The sequence below is a fragment of the Nyctibius grandis genome, chromosome 5 (genome assembly GCF_013368605.1).
Source record: "Nyctibius grandis isolate bNycGra1 chromosome 5, bNycGra1.pri, whole genome shotgun sequence".
NCBI lineage: Eukaryota > Metazoa > Chordata > Aves > Nyctibiiformes > Nyctibiidae > Nyctibius > Nyctibius grandis.
The window spans coordinates 2,852,020-2,871,896 of NC_090662.1; the positions used below are offsets into that span (position 1 = coordinate 2,852,020).

Here is a 19,877-nt window from a genome sequence, read left to right on the forward strand (position 1 = left end):
AAAATTAGATCTGGGATTTATAAAAGAATCTAAAGTAATTAGTTGCCCAAGTCCCACTGGACTGCCAAGGGAGTTCGATCCTAAATGCCTTTGGCTCATTTAGAAAACTCCATCCATCACAGAAATTCACAGAATCACAGAATGGTTAAGGGTTGGAAGGCACCTCTGGAGATCATCTAGTCCAACCCCCTGCCAAAGCAGGGTCACCCAGAGCACGTTGCACAGGGTCGTGTCCAGGTGGGTTTTGAATATCTCCAGAGAAGGAGACTCCCCACCCTCCCTGGGCAGCCTGTGCCAGGGCTCTGCCACCCTCTCAGTAAAGAAGTTTTTCCTCATATTGAGATGGAACTTCCCATATTTCAGTTTGTGCCCATTGCCCCTTGTCCTGTCACTGGGCACCACTGAGAAGAGTCTGGCCCCACCCCCGTGACATCCACCCCTAAGGTATTTGTAAGGATCCATAGGATGGCTCAACAAAAACTACAGAAAAACAAGTCCTGAGTTGAGCACAGTTTCAGAGTTATTTTTTAGGCACTTTACAGGGCCCCTCAGTCACTAATATACTGTGAATATTAGGAACCACCACCAAGTTTTTCCACCAAAAACCCTTTGGAAAACAACATTTCACCCACAGAAATGGTAAAAAGTGATCAGTGACATTACATTGCACTGTAATACTGAAAATAAAATCAGTGCTCCAGTAAATAAAAGCACCAGAACCACATCCCTCAAAACCAGAGCATCTAAGCTAAGCACACATGGATTTTTCACTCTCTTCTCCTAATGCTGCTTTCTTTGATGTTTTTTCAAGCAAATGCAAAAGCAGAGGGAGTCCAGCTTTTACTACTGGAAAGAATGAGTTAACAATGCAACACATTTTATTATTATTTTAATCAGTTTTCAGCTCACAACTTCACTGAGAGCACACCAACAATCACACATTTCTTAGGCCTCTTCCAGTAAATGACGACCCCAAAGAACTTTACAAGGCATTTAATTACATACGAAGAGTAGAATGCCTGTATACAGGCCACATTTAATTAACTAATTCCCTCATCTCCCCCTTTCTCAGGTGAAAATGGGTTTCCATGGTTCCTCGCATGGACATAGTTACTGTCTTTTCCAGTTGTTTGCTTACAAGCAACAATTAACATATTGATTCTAGAATAAATACTGCTGTTACGTTTGCACATATATTCTATATTTTGATATGGCTCTTTCCTGTTCTTCCTGTTGTGTTCAGTTTTGGGCCCCTCACTACAAGAAAGACCTTGAGGTGTTGGAGCGAGTCCAGAGAAGGGCAATGAAGGTAGTGAAGGGTCTGGAGCACAAGTGTGATGAGGAGCGGCTGAGGGACCTGGGAGGGTTTAGCCTGGAGATAAGGAGGCTCAGGGGAGACCTTCTCGCTCTCTACAACTGCCTGAAAGGAGGGTGTAGCAAGGTGCGGGTCGGTCTCTTCTCACAGGTAAGAAGAGATAGGATGAGAAGAAACGGCCTCAAGTTGTGCCAGGGGAGGTTTAGATTGGAAATTAGGACAAATTTCTTCACCAAAAGGGCTGTCAAGCATTGGAACAGGCTGCCCAGGGCAGTGGTGGAGTCCCCATCCCTGGAGGGATTATTTAAAAGCCATGTAGATGTGGTGCTGAGGGACATGGGTTAGTGGTGGGCTTGGCAGTGTTGGGTTAATGGTTGGACTTGATGATCTTAAAGGTCCTTTCCAACCAAAATGATTCTGTGATTCTAGGATTCAAGTGCATCTTCAACACTACAATATTTGAAGCTACATATAGGGCTGTGCTGAAGATCCATATTTGAAGAACAGGGAAGAGAGAGGGAAAAAGAGGCTTGTCTACAGACCACCAGCTACCAACAGCCTTACAAGATGGCTACCATCACTCGTATTTGTTGCCTGAAAGAGGAAGCTTTAACATTCAGTCTTGCCAACTTTGATTACTGACTGATCAACCATAAATATGGCAAACTAATTTGCAACATGGAATTGAAGAGCAGTCTTGTCAAGGCTGAAAGCTCAAGCTGGATGACTGCAGCAGAACAAATCTGCCTACGAAATCAACGTGAGACCTACCATCTCTTTTAAGTTTGCACATGAAGATGACAAACACTGAGAAAGGAGGGAAGGAAAAGACTAAAAGTATGAAATGCAGATCTAGTAATAATAAAATGTTTTCAAGTTGCTCCTTCTTAAACACTCAAGGTATTTACTACAGGCAGAAGACAGAATGACCACCAAAATAAAGTGCCATCAATATCATTTTCATCACTTTCAGGAGAACGGGGTGGTTACAGAAGACTCTCAGCTTTCTTTTTAATGGTTCCTAGTGGTTAGCTTTTAAAGAAAATCTTCAAAGTTAAACCTTTAAACGGAGGGAATGCATATTTCAGTATGGAAATTTTACTCTTTAAATTGGAAAACCCACTGAGGTCCTTAGCCTACCAAACCTGCAGGGCCACTGACATCAGGAAATCATCAGCCTTACTTCTCCTGTTCCACATTTCCTCCAACCTACCAGACTGGCCAGCATGGGGCAAACTGAGAATTAAAATAATCATGTACCTTGAAATGAAGCAGTACTGACTAAATCAGTTCCCTTTTCCTGCTTCCACAAGGTCAGGATTTGGGCTCTTCTGTTATCACAAGCTCATTTTCTCCTCTTCTCTCTAAATCCTACTTTGGTTGCCATGTTTGGTGAAGGCATATGGGTTGGGAGTTTCACAGGGTGCAGCCTGCCAGGGAAAAGGGATGTGCAGAAACACACTGTACAGTTATTTAGAATTTATGTAACACCCTGTATGAAGTTCCACTACTTACTGCTGGCTCTTGGCTAGTCAAAACATCTAGATGTACATGCTGTGTGGTTAGAGAAATACTCATTTGACGATCATGCAAATCAGTATCCCACTTGATAAGGCAGAGAAGTGCATATTTCACATTTAAAGCTCATTTTTGGTGTTGCAAATGACAAAAGGGTTCAACCAGCAGTGCTGTCCTATCTTCATGTATCAAGAGCTAAAACCAGTTACTGATTATTAAACCTTCTCCAAAGAGTCTAAAAGCACATAGAATCACAGAATCAATCAGGTTGGAAGAGACCTCTGGGATCATCGAGTTCAACCATTGCCCTGACACCACCATGTCAACTAGACCATGGCACTAAGTGCCATGTCCAGGCTTTTCTTAAACATATTCAGAGATGGTGACTCCACCACCTCCCTGGGCAGCCCCTTCCAATGGCTAATGACCCTTGCTGAGAAGAAATGCTTCCTAATGTCCAACCTGAACCTCCCCTGGCCAAGCTTGAGGCTGTGTCCTCTTGTCCTATCGCTAGTTGCCTGGGAGAAGAGGCCGACTCCCACTTCACTACAACCTCCCTTCAGGTAGTTGTAGACTGCCTACATAAAACCAACAAAAAATAAAACTAGACTGGCAACTGCATGAAACAAAATTAAATTTTGATTTTTCAGATTTTTGAAATAGTCTTTTTTGTTCATTTAAAAAAAATGAAATCAGAACATTTATAATAGAGAAATAACTCATCCCATTTCAAAGTCTGTATGTCATACTGCTACTCTTGGGCACTTCCCCCAAAGAATCACAGAATCACAGAATGTTCGGGATTGGAAGGGACCTCGAAAGATCATCTAGTCCAATCCCCCTGCCAGAGCAGGATTACCTGGATCATGTCACACAGGAACACGTCCAGGTGGGTTTTGAATGTCTCCAGAGAAGGAGACTCCACAACCTCTCTGGGCAGCCTGTGCCAGTGTTCAGTCACCCTCACTGTAAAGAAGTTTTTCCTCATATTTATGTGGAACCTCCTGTGTTCCAGCTTGCACCCATTGCCCCTTGTCCTGTCAAGGGATGTCACTGAGAAGAGCCTGGCTCCATCCTCGTGACACTTGCCCTTTATATATTTATAAACATTAATGAGGTCCCCCCTCAGTCTCCTCTTCTCTAAGCTAAAGAGACCCAGCTCCCTCAGCCTCTTCTCATAAGGGAGATGTTCCACTCCCTTAATCATCTTCGTGGCTCTGCGCTGGACTCTCTCTAGCAGTTCCCTGTCCTTCTTGAACTGAGGGGCCCAGAACTGGACACAATATTCCAGATGTGGCCTCACCAGGGTAGAGTAGAGGGGGAGGAGAACCTCTCTTGACCTGCTAACCACCCCCCTTCTAATACACCCCAGGATGCCATTGGCCTTCTTGGCCACAAGGGCACACTGCTGGCTCATGGTCATCCTGCTGTCCACTAGGACCCCCAGGTCCCTTTCCCCTCCGCTGGTCTCCAACAGCTCTGTCCCCTACTTGTACTCATAAAGAAGTAAGACAGATCAAAGGCATGAAGTGCAATTCAGATTTTCCATTTCAGCCACCAGAACAGAGAGAACGCAGCTTCCCCCAAGTTTATTTCTGACAAGTCAATTGGGATATTTTTTTTTTTTAAATTCATGCTTAGATGTCAAAAAATGCCGAGTTACAATGCCATTACCAGAACCCCGCTGAGCGTAACAGAAGGATTTGGGGGCGGAGGGGGGTTGTTTGTTCTCAACGTAAGTTGGGAGTTTGTCATTTCCTGCAAAGCACTCGGGCTTCGAGCTCTTCAGCCTCTCTGAGCCCAGAGATCCCCGGTGAATCATCAGCCACTTGCTGGTGGTTTCTACATACACATTTGCACAATATATATAGAAGCAGAGACTATATTCTCTTGCAGCTGAGTATTTTGGCTAAAACTTGGTGAAAGCCTGGTACAGCAAAATTGCTTAAGCCAAAGAATTAATGTGAACTAAGTAATTAAGGGGAAAAAAAAAAAAATCAAGGCTGATTCTGTGCTTAAGTACTTTCTCGCCACACCCCGCCCCTCAGGTACATACCCTCAAGCATCACAGTCCAACCACTTCAGACTCAAGTCTTCACCATCTATAACCAGAGTTTGCAACATCCATTGAAATGCTTATGCATATATAAACCTGATGACACATTCCTCAAAATCACGGAGAGTTATTTGCATGCTTCCTAAATAAGACCACTTCAAAAGGCAGCTGGTCAGGGCAACCATTAAAAAAAGTACAAAATATACAAAATATTGAAGCCTGCAGATGATCAGCAAAACAGCGATCTCCAATTTTTGTTGGGTGCTTTGCATGTTTGTGTCCTGATTCTCAGTGGCGCAGAGCATCCGTAATCACAGAATCATAGAACGGTTTGGGTTAGAAGGGACCTTAAAGATCATCTAGTTCCAACCCCCCCGCCACAGGCAGGGACACCTTCCTCTAGACCAGGTTGCTCCAAGCCCCATCCAACCTGGCCTTGAACACTGCCAGGGAGGGGGCAGCCACAGCTTCTCTGGGCAACCTGGGCCAGGGTCTCACCACCCTCACAGCAAAGAATTTCTTCCTAAGATCTAATCTAAATCTCCCCTCTTTCAGTTTAAAACCGTTCCACCTCGTCCTGTCACTCCATGCCCTTGTAAAAAGCCCCTCTCCCACTTTCCTGTAGCCCCTTCAGGTACTGGAAGGCTGCTATGAGGTCTCCTCAAAGTCTTCTCTACTCCAGGCTGAACAGTCCCAACTCTCTCAGCCTGTCTCCAGAGCAGAGGTGCTCCAGCCCTCTGAGCATCTTCGTGGCCTCCTCTGAACTCACTCCAACAGCTCCATGTCCTTTTTATGTTGGGGTCCCCAGAGCTGGACGCAGCACTGTGCGGGGGGTCTCAGGAGAGCGGAGCAGAGGGGCAGAATCCCCTCCCTCGCCCTGCTGGCCACGCTGCTGGGGATGCAGCCCAGGACACGGGTGGCTTTCTGGGCTGCCAGCGCACATTGCTGGATCATGGTGAGCTTCTCGACACCCATCACCCCCAAGTCCTTCTCCTCAGGGCTGCTCTCAACCCATTCTCTGCCCAGCCTGGATTTGTGCTTGGGATTGCCCCGACCCACATGCAGGACCCTTGCACTTGGCCTTGTTGAACTTCATGCGGTTCACACAGGCCCAGCTCTCCAGCCTGTCCAGGTCCCTCTGGATGCCATCCCTTCCCTCCAGCGTGTCACCACACCGCACAGCTCGGTGTTGTCAGCAAACTTGCTGTGGGCACACTCATTCCCACTGTCCATGCGAGTAAAGTCAAGAGAAAAAAAAAAAATCTCAGAAACTCTTACTAAACCAAATAAAAACCGCACACACTCTACTCCCTCCTTCTGTAGTATCAAACCCGGCACACCAGAAAGAACAGAAATACTTCCGAACCTTTCACTTTGTTTCACTCATTCAACCATGAGCTCCCCCATGTGTAAAATACAGAATGGCATCACCCTGGTGAGATCAGATGTCTAAGACACTTTGATGATGAGAATCATGCTGTGAAGTAGATGTTCCTAAAGTGTTTTATGCACACTACTAGTGATACACAACACATTTCAAAGTGGTACCTATGTGTCCAGAGCTGCAGCAGTAACAGCTTCCAAGCGTATGCGCGCAGACTTGCAGTTACCTTCGCAAGTGACAAGGAGCTGCTGTTGTCCCGCCTACAGTGTTAGGTCCTCACATATACATCTCCATAAATGCTGCACCTTCTCTTCCAGCTCAGGCCCTGGAGCAAAGCTGAGGGTGTGGTGTTGGTGAAGAAAGAAGAAGAAGAAACAAAGAGAAGGGGAGAGGTATAAAGGGATGCATGTGTGTGAACATGCATCCCTAGGGAAGTGATTGTCCCTCTGTACTCGGCACTGGTGAGGCCACACCTTGAATCCTGTGTCCAGTTCGGGGCCCCGCACTTCAAGAGAGATGTTGAGGTGTTGGAGCGAGTCCAGAGGAGGGCGACCAAGCTGGTGAAGGGTCTGGAGGGTCTAACCTACGAGGAACGGCTGAATGAGCTGGGGTTGTTTAGCCTGGAGAAGAGGAGGCTCAGAGGTGACCTTAGTGCAGTCTATAACTACCTGAAGGGAGGTTGTAGTGGAGTGGGAGTCGGCCTCTTCTCCCAGGCAACTAGCGATAGGACAAGAGGACACAGCCTCAAGCTTCACCAGGGGAGGTTCAGGTTGGACATTAGGAAGCATTTCTTCTCAGAAAGGGTCATTAGCCATTGGAAGGGGCTGCGCAGGGAGGTGGTGGAGTCACCATCTCTGGAGGTGTTTAAGAAAAGGTTGGACATGGCACTTAGTGCCACGGTCTAGTTGACACGGTGGTGTCAGGGCAGAAGAAGTTTTAGAAAGCATTTTTGCAACAGCAGGCTCAATCTGAATCAGCAATTTGCCCTGTCAGCCAAAACAGCAAACCACTTCCTGGGGTGCATCAAACACCAACCAGCCAGTGAAAAGAGGTGACTGTCCCGCTGTATTCAGCATCAGCATGGCCTCACCTCGAGTACTCTGTGCAGTTCTGGACTCCATAATTTAAGAAGGATGTTCAGGTCCTTGAATGCATCCAGACAGGGGCAACAAAGTAGGTGAAAGGGCTGGAAGGCATGTCCTGTGAGGAGCGGCTGAGGACCTTGGGTTTGTCTAGTTTGGAGAAAAGGAGGCTGAGGGGTGACCTCCTGGCTCTCTGCAGCTTCCAGAGGAGGGGAAGCGGAGATGGAGGTGCTGAGCTCTTCTCCCTGGGATCCAGCGACAGGACGTGTGGGAACGGTTCAAAGCTGCGCCAGGGGACGTTTAGACCAGTCATTAGGAAGGATTTCTTTACCAAGAGGGTGGTCACACACTGGAACAGGCTTCCTAGAGAGGTGGTCAATGCCCCAAGCCTGTCAGTGTTTAAGAGGCATTTGGACAATGCCCTTAATAACGTGCTTTAACTCTTGGTCAGCCCTGAATTCATCAGGCAGTTGGACTAGATGATCACTGTAGGTCCCTTCCAACTGAACTAGTCTATTCTATTTTATTCTAATACCATTCTGTAGCTTCCTACATCACAAATAATTACTGAAAAAAAGCATCCAGGCCCCCCAAAACCAGGATGAGATTTCATATCAGGAAAGAAACAGCAAGAGCCGGTAAAATTCAGGGGAAAAAAAAGATTCTACCTTATGGTTTTGTAAATGTCACGCCTGGTAAACACAACAAGCACACAGCATGAGAGTGGAAAGGCTTTTAGGCAAAACAGTTTCCCAACATTTCCCTCGGATATCAGCTACTCTCTAACATTAGCAGGAATTTGCCTGCATGAATCCCTCCTGCACTGCTGTCAGATTAGACGTCTTGCAGCGAGGACACGACGAGCGTTTGGCCTTTTCCTGTTCACAGGATTTTTATGATGCTACTAAGAGCACGACTCGCTGCCTTTAAAGCCAGTCACACAGGGACTAAGCGTGAATAAGCTCAGCACATCAAAAGAGACGTGGTTTTACAGTCCTATAAAACATGTCTACAAATGCTGATGAACTACTTGTAGTGTCTCCTAATTCTAGATGGCAGCAGGAATAAAGTGCAGCGGACACTGATAGTAACTGAAAAAAAAAAAAAAGCACATCAGACCTAACAAAACTGTTCAAGAATGTTTGGTGACCTTATTGCAGTCTACAAGTACCTGAAGGAAGGTTGCAGTGAAGTGGGTGTCGGCCTCTTCTCCCAGGCAGCTAGTGATAGGACAAGAGGACACAGCCTCAAGCTTCACCAGGGGAGGTTCAGGTTGGACATTACGAAGCATTTCTTCTCAGCAAGGGTCATTAGACATTGGAAGGGGCTGCCCAGGGAGGTGGTGGAGTCACCATCTCTGGAGGTGTTTAAGAAAAGACTGGACATGGCACTTAGTGCCATAGTCTAGTTGACAGGGTGGTGTCAGGGCAACGGTTGGACTCGATGATCCCAGAGGTCTCTCCCAACCTGGTTGATTCTGTGAAGAATCTAGGGAAATGGTTAAAAAGAAAGATACTGCACATATTTGTAGCCAAGTTTCCATTTCTTCTGCATCATCCCATGAATTAACAGTTCAAAGAAGATGAAGGCTAACAAGCAATTTACAGGCTGGGAATTTTGCACTTTATTTAGAATGCCCATAGTCCCGTTGGCAATTTGAAACACAGACTTCACAGCAGGTGTGACGGCCACTTCACAACCTTCTTAGCCCTTCTCAGCAAACTTTCAGCTCGCAAAAGAAAGGCTTCCAAGTGATATCACTGGAACAAAGAGTGCAAAAATCTCTGTGCTCTCAAGTTGTATAAATTAGAAAGCTCTTAACAATGGCCCAGTATTCAAAAGGCACAGATTTCATTCCAACTGCCAAATATTGAAGAAGGGAACATGTCATTCCCCCATTCTGTATTCCCAACCTTTTCCTCAACTCAGACTTTCTCTCAGCCTAACACCTTGCAGAACTGATTTCTATTTTCAGGTTAGACATTAGGAAGCATTTCTTCTCAGAAAGGGTCATTAGACATTGGAAGGGGCTGCCCAGGGAGGTGGTGGAGTCACCATCTCTGGATGTGTTTAAGAAAAGCCTGGACATGGCACTTAGTGCCATGGTCTAGTTGTCATGGTGGTGTCAGGGCAATGGTTGGACTCGATGATCCCAGAGGGCTCTTCCAACCTGGTTGATTCTGTGATATTATTTACTGACAGGGCTTCTTTACAAGAATTTGTGCACCCTTTTCCTCCTTCAGAAGACAGACTAAGCATAAAAGTATATGCTTTTAACTCACATGGATTTAGCGACTTAAATATTTAGGCATAAACTCCAAAACCCCTTTAAAATTACAACTTTCTAACTATGCTTCAACTATTAAAAGGAACATCCACCTGAAATGAAGAGCCCTTCAAGTATGGAGCAGTGTGATACTCTACAGCACAGACAGAAGAGGGTGAACTTCTTCCTTGCTCTCATACCTGCAAACATCTCATCAAATGAGCAAATCTTTTGTAAAATCTCCCAAACCATAAGCTCACTGATCTCTTCTGCAACAAACTGCACAAGTGGCCATACACTGTTCAAACAATTCATTTTTATGCAGGGCTTTATCTCTTTGAACTTTAGAGCAAACATTAGTTGTTTATGAAATATATTGGAACAACAGCTCCGGGATAAAAATTACTCTTGAAACAAAAGCTGTTAACGCTGTAGCATTCGCACAAACTTCTGCTGTGTCACCCTGCTGATATAGCACAGTTCAGTTAACACGGACCGTTCCCGGGAAAGACAATAATCCAACATTGATGGCCTGCTCAGCGCTGGACTTCTTCCAGGTACCTGATACCAAAGCCATTCAGTTAGTTTTAAACACACTTCATTTCAGCCAGAATCATCAGTTAAAGAGAAAACGTATCAATTTTGTGCATTTCTACTTCATATTCATTGTTTTTTTAAAGGACAGTATGATATTATTGTCTCCTTCTTTGCCCTTCTAGCTGCATAATGCATCCCAATGCCATGAAATCTCTTTGCACTTGCTGACACACTTTCTCACCTTTATCAAGGCGATTTCACAGAATCACAGAATCAATCAGGTTGGAAGAGACTTCTGGGATCATCGAGTCCAACCATTGCCCTGACACCATCATGGCAACTAGACCATGGCACTAAGTGCCATGTCCAGGCTTTTCTTAAACACATCCAGAGATGGTGACTCCACCACCTCCCTGGACAGCCCCTTCCAATGGCTAATGACCCTTTCTGAGAAGAAATGCTTCCTAATGTCCAACCTGAACCTCCCCTGGCCAAGCTTGAGGCTGTGTCCTCTTGTCCTATCGCTGGTTGCCTGGGAGAAGAGGCCGACTCCCACTCCACTACAACCTCCCTTCAGGTAGTTGTAGACTGCACTAAGGTCACCTCTGAGCCTCCTCTTCTCCAGGCTAAACAACCCCCAGCTCCCTCAGCCGTTCCTCATAGGTCAGACCCTCCAGACGCTTCACCACCTTGGTCGCCCACCTCTGCACTCGCTCCAACACCTCAACATCTTTCTTGAAGTGCGGGGCCCAGAAGTGGACACAGGATTCAAGGTGCGGTCCCAGCAGTGCCAAGTACAGAGGGACGATCCCTTCCCTAGACCGGCTGGCTACACCATTCCTAATAGAGGCCAGGATGCCATTGGCCTTCTTGGCCACCTGGGCACACTGCTGGCTCATGTTTAGCCGGCTGTCGATCAGCACCCCCAGGTCTCTTTCTAACCACTCTTCCCCCAGCCTGTAGCGCTGCGTGGGGTTGTTGTGGCCCAAGTGTAAGACCCGGCACTTGTTCTTGTTGAACCTCATGCCGTTGGTCTCGGCCCATCTCAAATTCCAAGTGCATTTTAAGAGCTTAAGAAAGGTACCAAACTACTTTGGTTTATAAGGAGAAGACTTGGATTATTAGGTAAGTTGCAGCAAATCTCCAAAACATTTTAACAGAGAGGGCAGGCAGGACATGACATACCTTCTTGGCAAGACCAAAATTTAAAGAAATACCTTCCTGCAAAATAATCTCATCCCTTTCTAGATTCAGAAAGATGATGCTCTTCCTGGACCATAAGCTTTCACAGAAATTCTTGCGCTCTTGGTAGTACATATTTCCAGAAAAATAAAAATGTGTAACACTCACTGCACTGGATTTCTTAATGCACACTCTGAGTTCACTTCAAATAAGAAACAGGTGGAGAAAAGTGCCAACTGCCTTACTCTAATTATCTAAATTCATTTTTAAAATATCAGCACCCTGGAAAGCAGAATGCTCTCTCTCCCTCCTTCATGCACCCAAGATTGACTGAAACTGTATTTTCCAAAACCTGCAGACAAATCACTTTCATGACTATCGTCCTCTTGGCTAAATGAGAGATGAGCATTAATGAGACAAACCAGTCAGGAATCCAAGCGCATCAGTTCCACACATTTAAGTCCAGTTAAAAGGAACCAGAAATACTGTCAGGCACAGTATTTTGAAGACAACCAAAAAAACCATTAAATTTCTGTAAAGAGACTTTCTGAAAAATAACACTACTTTAGGTTCAAAATATTAACTGGTGAACTTCCCAAATGCAACAGTAATTTCATATATTGCTCTGACATTTCAACCAATATTTATGGCACATTAACACTAACACCTCTCATCCAAGAATCTTATTTTACTTTACAAGTATTAACTGTGTCACAAATAGTTCGTTCAGCCTTTAAATGCAAAGCTTCAGCAAAGAGAGATTTGGTTACCTGTTCCAGGACACATTTATTTAACTGAAGAGTCAGAGAGCATCACGACTGCGGAGAGATTTAGAGCTCACGACTGGACATCACTCCTAAGCTCCTGCTTTTAAAATCACAAGCCATTTTAGTAAGTGTTTTGCATGGCTGTCAGGCCTGTGCTGAGCCACCCAGGGCAAGAGCAAAAACCACCTTGTTTTTGCATGAGTGGGTACCTTGAGGTGTCGTTCCACACAGCAGCTTCCGCTGATGAAAGCTGCAGTTGCCAGGATAAACTCTTCACTTTCCTTCTTCACCGTGCATTCCCTCTCGCTCACTCCTGAGCCAACACTGACACAGTTCAAGCACCTGAGCAAGCAGAAAACGCAGCCAGCAGAAAATACTTGGCCAAATAAACTCCCTCAAATTAAATTACTGTCAGGAAAATGAGCAACACTGCCAGAGCGAGGAAAGCATCCCGGGCTATGGAAGAGGAAGAAATGGGATCACAGCACAGCTGGCTTAGATCTGCATGGACTGACGTGGAGTTGAACCCTCTACACCTTTTCCACGAGGATGTAGTGGGGTAAATTGAGTACTAAGACTGCTAAACTCCGTTGTCTTTCCCCCACTCACCTGTGTGCCTACAAGGACCAATAATTTTCACCATTAATTCACTCACAAAACCACAGAGTGGCCCAGCTTACAGCAGCAGAGCTGTGAAATATATCTCCAAGTGCTCTAGCAGTACTCCCGGAGAAGCATGGCACAGCAAATACAATTTAAAGTGCAGCTTTTCAGTGAGATTGCTCACGTTGTTGGCCACCAGACCTAGCTGTGTCCTGCAGAACTACTTCATCTCTCTGCTCAAATCCTGCACTCGAGTGCCATTCCTCTGTATAAGGAAGGATATGTCACACAGGCTCTGGACAGAGGAGCATCACATGCAAAGAGAGAGGCTTGCTCAATCAACAGTTTCTGATATCTCCAGCTCTGCAGCAGCAGAACAGCAGTGTGTGGGCAGAGAGTAGGCTTCAATTTCTCTTGCTCCAGTTTCCTTATGGTGTTTCAGCAAAGTTTTTTGCTAAATCACACCATTTTTGGAAAACAACTGAAAGTATTAGACAGAAGAGCCCAAAAAAGGAAAGTAATAATTGTCAGTGTCTTCTCAGGAGATAGACCACCCGACAGCTTGCTGTTGTGATTTTCCCTCTCTTCTGTAGAAGCAAGAAAATAGATACAGACCACTCTCAAAAAATGAGATCAGTCAACTACAAATACTACCACCACAAAAGGAGAGAAGATCCCTTCCTTGGAGCAAACAGCATCAGTCTAAGCTGCTAACAGGATACTGAGCACACACCGAGAGGTCTTTGCTATTTTCTCCAGCAGCGGGGTACTGCATTGAGACAAAATAGCTGATGGGGTGATCATCCTATCACTAGAAAGGTGACATTTCTGAAGAAGTTGAATGAACACTGGTATTATTCAGCAGGGACAGATGCCTCTCTCTCACTGTAGTATCAAAAGAAAGTGCTAAAAAAAGGTGAATGAACTGCTAAAAGTTCTGCGCTGTAGATAACAGTAAGGAAGAGCCATCACACCAAGGATGAGTGACTGCTAGAGCACGTCCGCCAGCTGTCGGTCCCCGACACTAATGCAAGAGGACAGAAAAGCCCTTATCTGGGCTAAAGAGATTTGGCCTACACTGAAAAAGTAAAATGACACAGAAAGATTACGCTGCACCCAAAACCTTCTGACTTCTTCCCAAGCACGTACACCACCGTGCCTTTAACACGGCACAGCCGCCATCATTTGGGATGGGATGAGGCAGCATGGACATGGAATAGTGCCAGAAAAACCTCCGAATTCCTTCATTGCATTGTCCTGAAGCAACAGGGCCCCGCACTTCAAGAAAGATGTTGAGGTGTTGGAGCGAGTCCAGAGGAGGGTGACCAAGCTGGTGAAGGGTCTGGAGGGTCTGACCTATGAGGAACAGCTGAGGGAGCTGGGGGTGTTTAGTCTGGAGAAGAGGAGGCTCAGAGGTGACCTTATCGCAGTCTACAACTACCTGAAGGGAGGTTGGAGTGGAGTGGGAGTCGGCCTCTTCTCCCAGGCAACTAGCGATAGGACAAGAGGACACAGCCTCAAGCTTCACCAGGGGAGGTTCAGGTTGGACATTAGGAAGCATTTCTTCTCAGCAAGGGTCATTAGACGTTGGAAGGGGCTGCCCAGGGAGGTGGTGGAGTCACCATCTCTGGAGGGGTTTAAGAAAAGACTGGACATGGCACTTAGTGCCATGGTCTAGCTGACATGGTGGTGTCAGGGCAATGGTTGGACTTGATGATCTCAGAGGGCTCTTCCAGCCTGATTGATTCTGTGATTCTGTGAACTGTCCATGTCGGTACATCGCTAACTGCCGTTGTAACACAGCTCACAATTGTCTCCAGCCAAGTACTTGGACGTACAGTAATTACACTCTTCAGAAGGATATTCCACCTACTCCTACACTGAAGAGCTAAATTAGCTCCACGCACAAAATGCCAAGTTAAAATCTAAACAAGTTGCAGCTCTCTCCTGTTGGTAGGGCACTACGACTGCAGGCTAAGCGGGCGCTGGTATAAGTAAATAACCTCAAATCGTGTTTTCCTGAACAAGGCTGCTCTAATATTTTGACAAACTGATTTTTTTGCTTGTTTATTTTCTAGCACTCTAGTACCCAACTCTAAAAGGTCACTCTGTCTTCCTCCTGATGAGTTCAATATTATTCTTCCATTCTCAGAGAAGGTCAAAAATACATAATATCTGCATGTTCAGTATGTAAACGTTGCATAGCATTGTGCCACCTCTCTAATCCTACACCACGGTGATGGTGCAGCTATTAGGAAGCATTCAGAAATCCAGCTACAAAAACAAGCTGCTGAAAACAACTCTCATTCCCCACAAAGGGCAATTTCCAGCCCACCATGAGCACACATTATTACTTTTGTACAGAGCTATAAAAAGACAACCTTGCTATAACATATTTCACACGCAGAGACGCACAATGTACATGTGCAAAAGATTATCCATGTGAACTGCAGAGTCATGTGATACTGTTCTAGCACGATGAATAAACTTCATTCATCATGATCTGCAGGAATTGCATCGTTTCCCTGATGCACCCTGCCACGAACCCACTTCCTCCAACTTTCATCCTCCCCCAACAGCAGGCACATTTAAATAAACACTTTTAATACTGAGTTTTCTAATCCCCCTGCCACAAATGTAAGATGTCCTCTCAAAAAATTATCCTTATTCAGAAAAACAGGATAGAAATAATTTAGTCTTGGGCTCAAAGGTTTTCTTATACTGTAAGGCAAAAAAAATTTAATCCACTCCTATGAAACAAATGTACAAAAACCCCACAAGATTTTGAACAAAGAAATGGAAGATTTCCTCCTTTCCATGTCGGTCAATTCTTATCTCTTAACCTAAACCAGCAAGAGATTATGGACCTTAAAGTGCTGCTTTTACGCATTGTAAAAGCTCTTTGGGAAGCTTTTCTGACTCCCTCCGACACCCGCGCTGTCAGGCCAATAGCGACGAAACCTTTACAAGTGGGTTGTTACATTTTTCTTGGCACACGTTTTAGGGAAAGCTTGGTCAAATATTTTCTCCCCAAAACGGAAAGCACATTCACTCTCTCTATGAGCACATCTACGCACGCTTCTGTACAGACGTTTTATCAACGTTGTTTTGGAATAGCCAGTATAACTCACTCCCAATTTCACCACTCATGAGGAATGAAACCATCACAAACTCTCACTGATAAGTGGGAATTACCAGCTTTGTCATTCTTCTTCGCTGAAGATAAAATCTTGGAGGATTCTTACTCCCAAGGCTTTGTCCTCCTAGAGCAAAGTCTGCAGAACTCAAAGCTACAAAATTTTTTTAGACCTCGTGGATGATGGTATGATGGCTACAGATATCCCATGCCAAGCCCTTTCTTCATGTCCTTTAGTTTAATTTTTCCCTTTAACAGGGACAGACAGCTTCAACTCTATGACATTATTTTGTTTAGAAACCCATTGTTAACCTCTGGCTGGACATTCCCAATCAAATTTTTTCAAGAACAATATTGAAGGGAGGTGAAAATTTGTATCACGGAGAAAACTGATCGAGATTTCTTTAATAAAAATACTAACTCCTCTAGAAAGACAAGTAAGTGGGTAAGAAGACAGTGGACGAGATCAAAGACCCATACCTTACATTTACCATGTCCAAGAAGTATCCAAATTCACACCACGCACACATTTGGCTGTATTTGTGTAAGGAAAAAGCTGTGTGCATCACTGCACAGTCAAACAAGCCTTTAGAACAACAGTAAATAGACCTGTGCCCTACGATGAAAAACTGTGTTGGAGTAGGAGGCAGAGAGCATTTTTCATGAACAGGCCAGAGGTGGAATGACCACCATAAATCTTGCAATCGCTTGTAAATAATGCCAGGCTCACTTGTTTGACCTCCTCTATCAAATCCTGGGTGAGGTATATATCTGTGTACTATATATAAAAGCAATTTAAAAATAAATAAATTAAAAATCCTCTAATGTGCATGTGTTAGCCTCACAGCAAGAGTGAGAGAAGAGACATGTGACAGATGATAGCTCTGCTGTTTGTGAATCTCAGATACTAAGGTGATAGGCATGGTACCAGAATAAAGCCTAAGCGAGGGACAGCTTTAGTACGCCACAGTTAGTAAGAATCCCCTGAAGATACGCTGGCAGCAAGTGTCTCAGCTGACTATAACCAAGCCATAATGACAAGAGAAGACAAGCGATTAGAGCTGTGACACTTTATAAGACAGGCATGACACGGTAACACAGAACAAAAATGTCACTGTTTGAAAGCTTCTGATAAATCACTTGGTAGGCAAAAGGAATCAACCTTTCCATACACCATAAGGATAAATCCACAGAAATTTTTCTCCTGCTATTTCAGCTCTCTGGAGTTTATCAGTCTGTTATAAATGTGGCCACTTACCAAAAATCAAGACAAATTCCAGCACAGCTGTCTCTCGAGTATGACAGGTATTTGGGTTATAAAAGCTGTTCCAAGCTGCAAACGTGCCCACCTGAAGGATTCTTACCTGCAAGACATCTTGGATCTTCACCCACACATCAACCATGTCATAGAGCTTGACATCACCATCATACTGGCTGCAAGGAGAGGCCACAGTTTGCTGAAGGTGTCCGAGGACAACAGAGTGAGCAGCAGCCACAGCGTTGAATTTGTCAAAGAGAAGCTCTAGCAGCTCCAGCAGTAACCTGTAAACCATCAAGACAACCTCCACTGAGTTTCTAGAAGACACCATAGGCACACAGTCTCACAGCACATCAAAGCAGCAGGCCAGGAGTCAGAAGACTTCAATACCATGATATCAGAGACAGTTTTAAGTTCCCAGACAGAGCTGTAGACAGGGAGGGAGACTACCTGCTTTGCCCCCGGAAGAAAGTAAAAGTCTCAAGTCAACAAAAATTGACTTACCCACACAAACAGAATACAAGATATTAATTTTGAATTATGAAATGAGTAGTATGGCAGGTGTTAAACGTGAAAGATCAGAAACCTAAAACATCAAACCTCATCAACCATGTCAATTACCAATATTTTACTACTATATGGAAGGTGCTACAGCTACAACCTCATCTAAATGTACTACACTTCACCTGTTCCTATGGCTTCCTTACTGCCCAATTATTGTAATTAACATATCTTTGCAAAGTCCTAAATATTTTGTGATAAGGCAATGACTCGTCACATTTTTTATTATTTGAGAAAAGAAAAAACCTGATCAAGTTCACTGCCGTTTAATGAGCAATTCAAGTACACATTGTAACCCCAACAAAATGTGACGATAACACTTCCCAAATCCATATGTTAGGCGCTTCTAGCTCTGACAGACAGGCTCCATCATGTTTAACTGCAGTAGCTTAGGAGTTAGCACATGCTTGCTGTGTCTGCCCATCAGAAGTTGCTATCCCCACAGCAGGACAGGAGATCTGCAGCAGAATTGGAGCTGCACCCACTCCCTAACCACCACATGTCAGTCTCAGAATCATACAATAGAATCAGAGAATCGTTTTGGTTGGAAAGGACCTTTAAGATCATCAAGTCCAACCATTAACCCAGCACTGCCAAGTCCACCACTAAACCATGTCCCTCAGCACCACATCTACATGGCTTTTAAATCCCTCCAGGGATGCGGACTCCACCACTGCCCTGGGCAGCCTGTGCCAGCGCTTGACAACCCTTTCCGTGAAGAAATTGTTCTTTATCTCCAATCTAAACCTCCCCTGGCACAACTTGAGGCTGTTTCCTCTCATCCTATTTCTTGTTATGTGGGAGAAGAGACCGACTCCACCTCACTACACCCTCCTTTCAGGTAGTTGTAGAGAGCGAGAAGGTCTCCCCTCAGCCTCCTCTTCTCCAGGCTAAACACCCCCAGGTCCCTCAGCCGCTCCTCATCACACTTGTGCTCCAGACCCTTCACCACCTTCGTTGCCCTTCTCTGGACTCGCTCCAGCACCTCAAGGTCTTTCTTGTAGTGAGGGGCCCAAAACTGAACCCAGGATTCAAGGTGTGGCCTCACCAGTGCTGAGTCCAGGGGGATGATCCCTGCCCTAGTCCTGCTGGCCACACTAGTGCTGATACAAGCCAGGACGCTGGTGCCCTCTGTGTTAGTTAACAATCACTAATGAGGTGTGTGTTCATGCCTCAGCGACTTCATTTCAGAGTGCTGAATATCTGCATGCATCCACTTTCATCCGCTGTTTAAGCTGGCAGCTGGATAGTTAACTGCAGTAATTAAGAAGCTGATATAGATTTACTGCTGTTACCACCAGACAGAAGAGTGGCCTGGCATGATGATGTGGCTAAAACCACCTACCTGTAGCCTACAGCAGTCCTAGATTAAACTTCTTGTCTGCAAAGGACAGGAGCTGGCTATCGTTTTTAAAAAAAGACTATCCACTTACTGCGTCTCATTCATATGCTACAATTTTACATATGGACATACATATGCACAGCATTATACAGCAATCCCCTGGGGATCTCACATGGGCCATTCACCTACCAACGACATCAACTACACATTAAGAGGGGAGATTTAGATTAGATATTAAGAAGAAATTCTTTCCTGTGAGGGTGGTGAGACACTGGCCCAGGTTGCCCAGAGAAGCTGTGGCTGCCCCCTCCCTGGCAGTGTTCAAGGCCAGGTTGGATGGGGCTTGGAGCAACCTGGTCTGGTGGAAGGTGTCCCTGCCTGTGGCAGGGGGTTGGATCTGGATGGTCTTTAAGGTCCCTTCCAACCTAAACCATTCTATGATTCTATAATATTTCCACATCTCCCTGGTTTCAAATTAGCCCACTCCTCTTATCTTAATTTTCTTTTCTCTAAAAGTCTTCTAAATATATCGGGTTATTTTCAAAAAAAGGTGACCCCAGAAGAGACACTGACAGCCAACAAGAAAAAAAACAGCATAAAATAATATGGCCTAGATTTTATGCATATGGGGTTGCAGCACCGAGTGACCTAAGCAGAACACATACAGAGAGTGACAGGAGACTGGCTTAGGCAATTTGTCAAAGCAATCTCATAACCCCTTCACCGAGAAACATGGTAAATATGTTGAGAGACAGTGACACACACCCAGAAGCAACTGCTATTGTCCAGGCAATAAGGGAGAATGAATTGATGCAGAGTGACTGCTGACACCTGAACGAGGTCGCTAATGACAATTCATGCATTTTAGCA

The 19,877-nt window shown here is 45.1% G+C and overlaps 1 protein-coding gene across 1 annotated transcript in view; it reads right to left on the bottom strand.

Moving 5' to 3' along the window:
• Positions 1-19,877, bottom strand: part of EXOC4 (exocyst complex component 4) — a 481,536-nt gene that overhangs the window by 384,610 nt on the left and 77,049 nt on the right. Inside the window, exon 7 of the mRNA XM_068401273.1 lies at positions 17,211-17,388. Within this exon, the coding sequence (XP_068257374.1) occupies positions 17,211-17,388 (178 nt within the window). The remainder of the gene's footprint in view (positions 1-17,210; positions 17,389-19,877) is intronic.